Source organism: Hippocampus bargibanti, linkage group LG08 (assembly GCF_051943395.1).
Source record: "Hippocampus bargibanti isolate YZ-2025 linkage group LG08, ASM5194339v1, whole genome shotgun sequence".
Lineage (NCBI taxonomy): Eukaryota > Metazoa > Chordata > Actinopteri > Syngnathiformes > Syngnathidae > Hippocampus > Hippocampus bargibanti.
Genome location: NC_142741.1, coordinates 15316913 through 15329412, shown reverse-complemented (window position 1 = coordinate 15329412; position 12500 = coordinate 15316913). Strand labels below are relative to the sequence as shown.

General features: G+C 41.9%; 1 protein-coding gene across 3 annotated transcripts in view; it reads left to right on the top strand.

Annotated features, from left to right (window-relative positions):
• vwa8 (von Willebrand factor A domain containing 8) overlaps window positions 1-12500 on the top strand; it is a 54198-nt gene that overhangs the window by 30300 nt on the left and 11398 nt on the right. For 2 of the 3 annotated variants that reach the window (XM_089002363.1, XM_089002364.1), the window contains exons 33-39: window positions 380-492; window positions 1147-1298; window positions 1379-1583; window positions 2121-2202; window positions 2369-2573; window positions 8131-8239; window positions 8490-8646. In XM_089002363.1, coding sequence (XP_088858489.1) covers window positions 380-492; window positions 1147-1298; window positions 1379-1583; window positions 2121-2202; window positions 2369-2573; window positions 8131-8239; window positions 8490-8646 — 1023 coding nt within the window. The remainder of the gene's footprint in view (window positions 1-379; window positions 493-1146; window positions 1299-1378; window positions 1584-2120; window positions 2203-2368; window positions 2574-8130; window positions 8240-8489; window positions 8647-12500) is intronic. The other variant, XR_016115742.1, reaches the window with a different exon arrangement.

Sequence of the window (12500 nt, the reverse complement as noted above, 5' to 3'; positions counted from 1 at the left end):
ATTAGTCTACTTATTGTGTTTCAAATTGTGAAAAACGGGACGGGCAACTTTATGGCTGGGCAGGCAACTTTTCAGAGTTGTCTGGTAACTTGTTGTCATGAGTTTTAGACACTGTCAAATGTTTCATTTTTTCCATGTGATAAATTTTAAGACATTTAAAAGTGTTTAAAGCATGGCGGAGCAGTAAACCTGAAAAAACTTTTAATTTTCTTGATTGTTTTTTTTTCTTTTAACATAGTCGCTTAACCATATATCTTTCTTTTGTGGATGAGCATGGAATAAATGTGACTGACGATCCAGAATTTAACTTCCAAAACACACATTTATCCAAGGGAACCCGTTTCAATGTCAGTTTCTCTCTGCAAACAACATTAAACAGGAAGTTCCTGCTGACCAAGCCCATTCACATGGGGGCAGAGGACTCAGGCGTGTGTCAGCTGCACAACATCAGCGAGAACGCAATAACTTCAGGCCATGCCGCCGCCAGCGCAAGTATGTATTTTAACACATCTGTTCTGCTGTAATGAAAAAAAATTGAGGCTGTTATTTCTCCATCCACAATGCACTCTGCCTCTTTGCGCAGGCGTGTTGTTCAGGATATTCACAACAACAGCAGCAGCCAGGCAGATGACTCGACCTGAACAGGCCACTGAGTTCATCTGTCCACAGCATAATTGTTGGAGGATTTGTGTGTCTAATGCTTAACACTGTTATTTAAAACAACGTTAACGCATTGTAGATGGTCATGAGCAGGTTAAATATGATTCACAGGTGTCAGAAATTGCAACACAGATGTGAAGTGTTTCTTTTAAACAAGCTAATACAGTATTCAACTTTCTTCAGAGAATGACCCCTTAAATACTCTAATCTTCATGTTCTTGGCTACAGGCAACAAAAAAATAACAGAGACTGCTTTTTGCAGGTGATATCAGTTGGTTGACTCCATGCAACCTGGATGTGGAACAGCTCAAAAACAAAAAGAATGCAAATCCTAATTTAAAAATGCATTGCTTTTCCTTCATATGGCTGGAATTAAAGGGTTCACTTGCTATGAATTAATAAACTTCATACAATACCGATTTGAAGCTTTTCATAAAAGTAATAACGAAATTTGTCGCTTATATTTCCCATTTTCTGCCCTCTCAGATAATGTGTCTGTTCCGCAAATGCTGTCATGTGATCAGCTTCCCAATGAGAATCTCAGCTCCGCCCTCAGCCAAAAGATTGTCTCCCCGAACCGCATCATGGCTGACACAAGCACCTTTGCGAGAGTCATCGTGGGCTTCCCAGATCTCATGGTAACCATGAAAACACATGAAAAATATGTAAATTAATCTTGATGAACATCTTTTAGTGTGATGTTTCATATTTGGTCCAGTCTCCCAATGAGGTGTACAGCTTTAAGAGGGCTGTCGATTTATCGGAAGTGAAGAGCAGTGATGGTGGCGCCCACATGTTCCTCCGAGGTGGCGTTCGGACTGCTGCGGTCAAACAGAACAATTGTGTGAGTCTACTGTCAGCCAATCAGGTGGTACGGGCCCTTCCACCGACCAAGGTGCCCCTGAAGGAGATCTACCCAAAAGGTTATTCACATTCACACTGTTTTGTATGACACTGCTTGACACTCCGATTGAGTGTAAAAAGCATAGCCACCTTAGATAAATACCGTTACATATATCTGTCAGAACTATTCGGTCGGACACTGTGAACAAAGGCTCGAACCCAGGAAGATTGTCTTTTACTACCGGCAGGGGACGTATCCATTCATGACCGACGCCCAACTTCTGCAGCCCTCTGCCAAGCTATTTCAGAATCAGAATTAGAAAGCCTTTAATCGTCCCACAATGGGGAAATGTATTGAGAGTATTATGCAAATTTAAGTGATACGTTAGTCAAACGTAGTCTTCTTGATTTGACAGCTCTTATAAAAGAAACATTGTTGTGCAGTTGTACACTTCAGTCTTCTGTCATTTTTTTGTACATGCAATATTTTTTTCTTTTCAACCCCCCTATCTCCACCACTTTCAATCTTGCTTGCGGTAGATTGCAAATTTCACCACTGTGGGACGATTAAATGATTTCTGATTCTTATTCTGAATGACTTATTGTTTTGCCCCCAGATATCACCCCTCCAATGACAGCCGCCTATCTGGAAGTGACTGATCTAAACTCTAAAAAAGTCAAATATATTCCTGTCCCAAGGTAAGTAGGACAAATAAGTCTGAGTTGAATGTTCTGCCACTATTTTCATTAGGTGTGTAAATAAATTTTCTAATATATTGGCCATTTTCTCTTTCTTTCATTTTATGAGCCAATTTATTTCATTTCAAACCATGTGATATCCTTCTTATATTCTCATGGGTTGCAGGTCAATGTCCGTGTCACCATACACTAATTGGGTGTCCAAGATCTCAGAGACGGATGTCCTCATTGCGCCACTCAACACTGGGGGTGTCGTCACGGTGGACATGGGTGGGTATGTACGACTCTGGGAAACAGGATTGGATACGCTGCAGCGATCGCTGATGGAGTGGAGGAATATGATTGGCTCTGAGGACGGCAGGCCTGTACAGGTAAATACTGCACAGTGGTTCCTTCCGTAGTTTGGCCGATTATGATTAGTGTTAGTAATGTTCGCAAGTCTGAATTAAGGGAACGGAAAATATAAGATGAACAGGTTTTATTTATTTTTGGTCTATCATTGCAGAAAGTAGAGTCATGTACTTTGTATTATGTAAAATCAATTTTATTTTTTTTCAAAAATTTTATTTTGGAAACTCACAGTATTATCCCCTAATCAGTTAAGTAATGCAGAATATATGCACATGTTTCCTGAGCCTTTAAACCAGCGGTGTCAAAGTCAGGTGCCAGGTCAAATCCTGCTGTCCTGTGTGTTTTCCAAGTCTCCCTTTTGCAACACACCTGCTTCAAAAGATCAGATCATTCGCAAGCTCTGCGGAAGCCTGACTTCACTCGGGTTGTGGGGAGTCCCAGCCGTCCTCGGGCAGTAGGCGGGGGACACCTGAACCGGTTGCCAGCCATTTGCAGAGCACACAGAGACAAATAACCATTCACTCTCACACTCACAACTAGGGACAATTTGGAGTGTTCAATCAGCCTGCCCTGCATGTTTTTTTGAATGTGGGAGGAAACTGGATGATCCGGAGAAAACCCACACAGGTCCGGGAAGAAAATGCAATCACGGCAAAAAACTGCACTGAGAGGTTGATGTGGTAACCACTAGACCACCGGGCCACCTAATTGTATTGTAATAAGTAACATTGTCACAATCTGAATTTGCTCATTCCTCTTGAAAAAGTGTGCAGATGAACATGAATCAGAAATGCCTCACAAGTTCCGTATTTTTAAGACACTTATTCAAGTACTTATTTAGAGAACGTATTCATTTATTATTGTTGTTGTTCACATTCTCGTATGTGGGCAATGTATTTTGGCTCCTCCCCAGCACTGGGAACGCTGTCAACACAGCAGGTATCTTGCATGGGCACTTAATACCACTAGATGGCAATGCGATTTGATGAACGTGACCACAAATTGAACTCTGAGAAGATTCTCAGAAGGTATCCAATGAAAACATTCTTATGTATATTGCTTCCCGCCCACCCTGACATGCATGCACAATTAGGTTTGCTGGCGCGAATGAAAGGGAGTGCTTTGTGGTGATGATGCAAGAGGTATAACCCTTGCAATATTGATCTGTAGACTGAGGCGACATTGTGTTGGCGCCCACATTGCAGATCACAGATAGACACATTTTTCAGATAATGTCGACATTCACATGCACGCAATCATGTCTGAACATCTGAACACAGATAGGCATTATTGCTTCTTGCATATTTTATCCCGTAAGGGTTATATTTAGAATCAGAATCAGAAAGCCTTTAATCGTCCCATAATGGGGAAATTTGCAAGTGATTAAAGTTTGCTCTATTGTCAGTGTGCAGTAGACTTCGGTTTACTTGTACTGTACAAGTGGTGTAATGAACTGAGCATCAAACCAGGAGTCCAAATGTGTATTTGTTGATGATTATGTATGTCGATAACTATTTTGCACATCAGTCGATTTTTTTTTGGATCAGGTGGCAACAGGCAAGGAAATGTATCATGTAGCCAAAATGCATTTGAATACTTCTGTAGAAGTCAAAATAGAAAGTATAGTACAAGATAAGGACCAAATTGTGAAAATTTTGTGATTTGATAAGCACGGGGTTGCGGGTTTCAAAAAATGCTAATACATTTTCCAAAAACAATGCGATGAAAAATGGGGAACAAAAAAATCAGATATAGTATTTCTAAAGCAAAAACCAAACACACAAAATAAAAGCTAATACTGTTCAGTGATAACTCTCGATGAGAAGGTTTCTTCAGCCGTCATCTGTACAAATGTGAAGGTTTCGGACGTTTCGCCTCCTATCCAAGAGGCTTCGTCAGCGAACTAAAGTCTGACTGGTCGTATCGGCCCTATTTATATATCCCTAATGTCCAGACATGGCGGCGCCGGACACAGCTATGATAGGTCCCTCCTCTCAGGTTGGGGGGAGCAGAGGACCACTCCCTGTGGCCCCACTGATTGTTCCTACATTCCTGACTAACGACTGGCCTATTTCCCCCACTCCCACCGGTATCACCTCATCAGCATTACGAATGTTGCCTAACCTGTTTTGCCTAAGCAGGCTATTGTATGAACGATCCAAATTGAACCTCACCCCACCAGACCGGTTTAATGAAGGATTTTGTTGTTTTATGAGAATCACTTCTTTTACTCCCCTTTCAAACCATCTATGTTCTTTCGCTAAGATTTTAACCTCATTGTCGTCAAATGAGTGGTTGCTAGCTTTTAGGTGCAAATGTACTGCCCCCAACCTGAGAGTAGGGACCTATCATAGCTGTGTCTGGACATTAGAGATATATAAATAGGGCCGATACGACCAGTAACACTTTAGTTCGCTGACGAAGCCTCTTGGATAGGAGGCGAAACGTCCGACACCTTCAAAAAGGTACAGATGACGGCTGAATAAACCTTCTCATCGATTAAAAGTTGATAGTGAAGTACCTGAAGAAAATTTACCGGTACATGCATTACTGTAAAAATCAATCAATCAGTAAACATGCACAAAATAAAGTACCTAAGAAGTACCAAAATTTGATTCCTGAACAAGAAGAAATCGAAATAGTGTGTCATCAAGCACAAAGCCAAATGCCAAAAAGGATAACATTTGGGCGCATAGATACACGTTCCAAAATAGTCACTTCTTTTACGAGTCACACCTTGCCTACTGCAGACAGACAACCGCTGTGCTTGCTGTTGGCTCCGATGTAACAACATTGACTCTACTGTATGTGAATAACAGAGACTCTCTATGTACTTCTCACCGCACTGTTTACATCCCTCACCATATACCAGACTACCTGCTTACATGTCACACTCTGTTCTGAAATATGTTTCATTTTTGTGGAGATGCTGAACACTCTCAAGGCCAAACTGCAAAAACATTTGAAATTTCTTGATGGGATGCCAGAGCTGAATGCTTTTATAGGCAAATAATGGTAAGTGGGTACTCGTAATAAAAATATTTTTTTTTTACCTTTATTAACTCTATAGACACAGTTGGAAAAAAAGAAATGTGACAACATTTAATGTCATAATACCATAATGTGCCATTTTTACGGTGGAGAGTAGCGGACGGTTGTGGCGGACAAACTTATGTGACCTCGCGTGCCAAGGTATGGCGTCATTATCCCAGTGACGCACATGTTCTCTAAACTCAAAAGAATGGCGTTAGTCACCCCTTTCCCATAAGTCCCTTGGCGCCCCATCCTCACATTACCAAGCAGGGACCCCCTGAAATGAACTAACGCGACTCGATATTTGACAGGAGGGGCAGGTGGATGGAGGCCAGTCCGATGACCTGGCAGTTAACCGTGCATGCGTGTTGATGGGTGTCAGGCGATCATAATCCAGTTCATAACCAGCCTCGAGCCAGCTGCAAAGCATTCTTGTGCGTGAGGGCAGGCATGTGTGCAGCAAAGCTCATGTCCATGCATCAGTCACATACTGTACAGGGATATGACAGCAGAAAGATCATATTGGATTGGATTGGATTGGATTGGATTTGCCTTTATTAGTCTCTCGGTGGAGAAATTTACATTTCACAGCAGCAAAGTTATGAAAGAAATGAAAGTAAAAAAGCAAAATACAGGAGCTGCTGGAAAGGCAGCCACTCTCGCGGCGCCGTCTTGAAGTCAAAAGAAGAAAAAAAAAAACTAAATAACAAATAACATGACAACACAAAGACACAGAGAGACATTCCTTCTTAAGCACTTTCTGTACCCTCTTTGTTACATAAAGCAGTTCCAGATGAAAGAGGAGAGGATCAAAGCGTCTCTTCACCAGTGGATCAGGGACATCATGGTGGAATGTGCACGTCGACTACAAGCTAAATGTTGAAAGCAAACACGCAGCTGTAGCATCCATTGACGAAAAGAGATTGTCTCAAATCTCCTGTCCCCCATAAATCAGCTTCAATTCCATCCCGCGACAGTTCCATATGTGCATTGGCGCTGTGCGCTGACGCTCCTTCCTTCTTATCGCGGGCTCCTCAAGCCATGTATCCATCCAGCCGCAGACTGTCCAACAGCACCGACCTTCCACTGAACAAAGCGGGGCTGTGAAGATGCTGCCCATTACAGGCGCAAAAAAGCACAATGGCCCCTTCGGTGTCCAGCGATGACAGTCGAATGGCACAGACATTCCTCCCATTCAAAAACAGTACTGGCATATCCATGCTGCCGAAAAGGCGCAACCGCTCAGCACAGTCTCCTCCTTGATGAATGTCGTGGTCAAAAATGCTGAAAAACAATCCGTATCTGTTCCACACGACGCACAACAACACAAAGTGAAAAAAGAAAACACAAAAACAAGACAAAAACAACAAAAAAAGCAAGGCTCATCAGAGCACTTGCTGACAGCTGCCTACTCGGGCGCCATCTTGGACTCCTTATATGATGTAGATGAGGCCCATGTATGATACTCTTAATACCAAAATTAAAAAACACAGAGGCGCCAACCTTTCTTCAGTCTCACATTCAACGAATTCTTTAATTTTTGAAGTCTGTCATGCTGTGCTCACCATGCAAATTGGATAATTTGGAAATGAGTGGCATTCATCAGGGGGAAATTGTGATTAATTTTTTTACGTTATTTTGTATATGTTATGCGACTATACCTGTCTACCTAGCTGCGGTGTGGACTATGAAAGCAATAAGACATTGATTTTGTTATTTTTGCTGTTTTTATTATTGTCATTAAACTCACATTTCCTGACATAAGAATCTTATAAGAATTCAGAGCGCCAGGTTAATTGTAACATTTTACCATTCCAATCACAATTAATGGATATTTGGTATACATTTATGAGTAGGCCTCTGACTCCCAATACAAGAATGCACTTCATTCAAATTAAATTATTTAGAGGCCCGCTTCAGTGGGAATGGGTATTATTACATTGGGTAACAAAGGTCAATGAGATGTGCCTGTATACGTATATAATCTCCTCTCTCTGTATAAAGTCATTCTGATATATACTGACTGACTCAGATAATCTGTGCTAAATATAGCGAGCCCTAAGACTTGTTAAGGTGTGGCATTTTGTAACAGATAGTACGTAGCTGCTATGGCACGATAAGCCGCACATTGTGAAAAGCCCTGCAAAAACAGTCAAGATAATAACTCACATGAGGCCTTTATATTTGGGAATTCCACACTGCCGGGAGTAGGGGACATGGTGTGAAGTTTCACACACACAATTACAAATGCCAATTCCGTCACGTTGTGTTAGTGTGTGTTTCTGTATAAAAGGGCCCCAGGTGTGACAGTGTTTCTTTCACCTTTAGTGAGTACGGTGCAGCCGTAAAAATGACATAGCTTGTGGTGTTTATATGGCTGTGGTACTGAAATGTGTGGACAGTGGTTCAGCATTCATCAATTTAACTATTCACTGATTATTTTAACAGCAGGCTGTACACGTTCTTATTTTTTAATCTTCGCTTAAAAATAAACAAAAAAATAAATAACAATCATACTAATTTACCTGTTTGTTTTCCTTCTAGATTACCGTCCAAAGAGACAGTGGCTTGGATGTTTCTGCCCCAAAACATGGCAAGGTGGACGCGAACAATGCACCTCATGTAGGCGGAAACCAGTGGGCAGGTGGAACAGGTCGGAGGTGTTTTCTCTCTGTCTGTCTCTGTCTGTGCAACCACTGTTCGAAAAAACAAATTTATCTCAAATGATTACTGAGATGTAATCCAGAACATTTTACTGTCAAGGACTGTGACCACGTGCATCAATGTGCTGGCCCCAATTTATAAAGGAAATTTGTTTAAATGCCAAACACATAATTGTGACACACTTAACAGTGTAAAATAGACATCGTGCCTTGATGTTCTTTTGTGATGTTTCCCTGTAGGAGGTCGGGACACTGCGGGGTTAGGTGGGAAAGGGGGCCCATATCGCTTGGATGCGGGACACAAGGTGGTCCAGGTTTCCCAGGCAGAGAAGGACGCTGTCCCAGAGGAGGTCCGTAAAGCGGCACGAGAAATGGCGGAAAAAGCTTTCAAAGACCGGTTAGTTGGAAATAGATTGGCTGCGCCATGACATTTAGAAGTTATCCTGTATACGCTGTGCCCCCTGGCTAGAGTCCTCTGCACACACCCGACGTGCAAAAGTTGGCAAAAGTTGCTTTGAACTTGACTGGCAGTAGCAGTGTGAGGAGTGACAATGCACACAATTGGTCTGCCCCACACCACCACTTTCCTGCGTCGCACACACCTTCTTACTCCACTTGTCATTCACTGTTAAGTGTTTGTGTCATGTTGGCACAGCTGTTATGCACTCGATTGAGCTATTGCGCCTCATCAATTGCTCCGGCTTGCACAATTACCTCACTGTAGTGTAAAAAAAGTATGCAACAATTGCTGAAGAATTTATGGAGCGATGAATAAGGTCTTCCATACTTGGTCTTATGAAAGCATGTGCGAATGTGAGTGTATGTGCACATGTGTAGGCAGCCAAGAGGACACCCTTTTTCCAGAAACTCACCCATGAAGGCTGTCTTTGTTCTGTTTTGTTCCCTTTTACTCTCTTTTAGCCCCTCATCCCCTTTAGCCCTGTCCTCTTGCCCTGATTATCGTAACACACAGTTATTCCCTTCATCCTCTTATGGGCTTCTTTTGTGAATCTCCTCTTCTGTTCTTGCTCTGTTTTATCTCTTTCCTAACATTTTCTCCCACTTCCTGTCTATCTGTTTGGAAAAATCATGTCCCACTACTTGTTCTAAAATGTTCTATTCACAAATCAGTCAATACATTTTTTTTCTTTCTTATCCATTCATAAGTATATCCACCAACACGATCCTTTGTTTAGCCAGCTTCGGGTTAAACATCAACCAAGCTGTGATACTGCCGTTTGAAAGTGCCTGCAGTCATTAATGCTCGCAAGCAAAAACAGGCTCAGGTATGCTGAAATGGCAGAGCGTATGTGCACAAACTCAGACCCGGATACACACACACACAAAATCCTTTTCTCAAGCGGCTCTGTCGACATGCCTGCCATGTCTGAGCAACCATTCAATTTTCAAATTAGACTATTCATAGCAGCATGAGTGGTAATGTTCGCATCAAGGGTAATCTTTCAAATTGATAACTGTTCCTACAAGAACCTGGATTATTGTAATGCACTTTACGTATGAGTTAGCCAATCCCCCAATTCTGGATCTCCAGTTGTTCCAGACAGAATACTGCTGCTCGCCTCATGACAGTTACTCATAAGAGGGACCGCAAAACTCTGACTCTGGCATCCCTTCACTGGCACCCGTCACATTTAATAGTTCTTTTTAGGATCCAATTGTTTCTCTGCAAATCTGCAATTGCCTCGCTCTACCTCACCTCCATAAACTCCTCTGCCACTACACACCTGCCCAGTGCCTCAGGTCTGATAACCAGATATTAATAGAGGTACTAAAAACTAAACGGAGACTCAGATTGGACTAATCCTTTTCCATTGCTGGTAAATTACTATTTTAAGGCACTGCAAATTAATGTAAAGTTTAGTTATACACATTATTTAGCATACTGTGACAATGTTTTGAAAAGAACATTGGAGCTTTTGAATTTAACAACACCACAGAGGTTAAATGCACAAGTCTCAAAGTGTTGAGAAATAAATTGTTTCTTCGTGTCAGCGACCCCGGTTTTTTTATGTTTTCTTTGAACATAAGTCACTATTTATTCACTTCCTTTACTGTGTTATATGTAATCTGAGGCATATGGAAGACATAACAGCAGTTGTGGTACTCACACTCACACACCCACACATGCACAAACACCAGAGGAATGTGTGGAGGAATTGGCGGTGCCATGCTTTTCTCTCTGTGGGCTCACTGGGATGTGGCCGGACAGAATTTGATTCTCTCAAAGAGTGCAGAATGTGTAGTAAACAACTGTCGTCATAGTTATAGCTTACATTATCTCACAAGTCGTGAGACACTCAATATCGTCTCTGTTATTAACCGCAGTGATGACATCTCACCCTTCTTTGTGGCTGTTTTGCTAAATAAAATATTGGGGTATTATTTGTATTTTTCTCTGAGCAAATACTTAAAATTGGTCAACATTGGTCAACTTCAAATTTTAAAAAGGTTAGGCGGGGAAGGCAGAGGATATAACCCTCTCCACAAAACACGCACGCGCACACGCACACACACACACACACACACGCACACACGCACACGCACAAACACACAGGTCTTATTCAGGTTTCATTGACTGCATTCCCTATCAACCTTTATCAGAAATCAAAAGGCCTTTCATAGTCCCACACTGGGGAAATTTGCAATCTACATCAGCTGAATTGAAAGGGATGGGGGTTTTAATTAAAAATTAAAAACAAAGTATTGCATCAACAAAAATGTTGTCAGAAAACTGAACTGGACAACTTGGTCTCAATGTTTAAGAAGAAAATAACTGGACACGGTGCATAGTACAAAGTATAAAATATACAGTATAATTTATGCATGTAACAACAATAACACGTAATGTTGAGGACTAACCCACTTTGTGTATATGCTAGACAATGCCACAAATAATTGTTTTGCTCATGAACTAATTAGCGACAGTAGTTACAATTAGTCAACTGAACTGATCATGTGTAAATTGCAGCATTTTGCTCCAGCAAGCATCTGCTCCTACATAGCCATCATTAGCTAATAGCCTAAAGTTATGTACAAACTAAACATAATGTTGGACTTTTCTTAAACTTTGCAGCTTGAGAGAGAGAGAGCGAGAGAGAGAAGGGGGGTGGGCAGAGATCTTGGAAGATGTTGCAATGCATTGTTTTGGCCATCAAGGCTTCAGCGGATCTATCAAATTCACAAAATCACTGGACATGCTCTCGTATGAAAACGGAGGTCCGTTTGTTGTAATACCGAGCGCAGTCCACGTCCTGTCACTGAAATCGTCAGGTTCATCGGAGGCACGGCAGCTCTCTGCACCAAAATACCCAGTGAGGTCTCAAACACACTGGACCAGACTTGTCCTTGCATCCAAAGGAAGATGCGCCCGTCTATATGCGGGGGACACGGGTGTTTGCACCTTGAAACCTAAGGGAGGCATTATTTGATCATACAGAGAAGATGATGTCCGTATAATTATGGTCAGTTTTGAATGACAATCTCAGACAGGTAAAACCGGAGTATTTTAGTTTGGTGCACTTGCATTGTATTTCCTAATATTTTGGTAATGTTCATCCCAAAACACCTGTGAAATTCCATCCATTTTCTAATCCGCTTTATTCTCAAAAGCTGCGGAGAGAACATGCAAACTCCACACAGGAAGGCTGCGGCAGGAATCAAACTCTGTGCCTCTGCATTTTGAGGCCAACACACTACCCACTGGAACACATGGCTGAAATCAAGACCTTAATGAATCTACCCTTTTGGAAGGGTGTCATAATGTATTTTGTCGAGACATGAGGCATTTCCTGGTTGGAATGCTTGTGGTTTATTGTCTGAGTCCCTAAATTATGTTTGCATGTGTTTGTGTGGGTTACACCCGCAGTCTGTACATGATTATTGTGTCTGTCTGTCGCCATGTTAGTATTCTCACATAGACAATGGGCGCGTATGCACGTATGCTCACGCACACACGCGCACACGTACACGCACACACACACACACACACACACACACACACACACACACACACACACACACACACACACACATACTCAAAAATACTGTAGATATTGTGGCAAGCTGTGACACGTACTTTGTTTGAATATCAGCCCTATCTGTGTACCTTTGTGCAGTCACAGTCTGCTTGTTGTCACATGTTTCAAATACACGCAACTTTCAAACAAACACACACACACTGGCTCATTATGCAAACACAGTGCAGTTAAGACACTATGATACCTGAGGCGC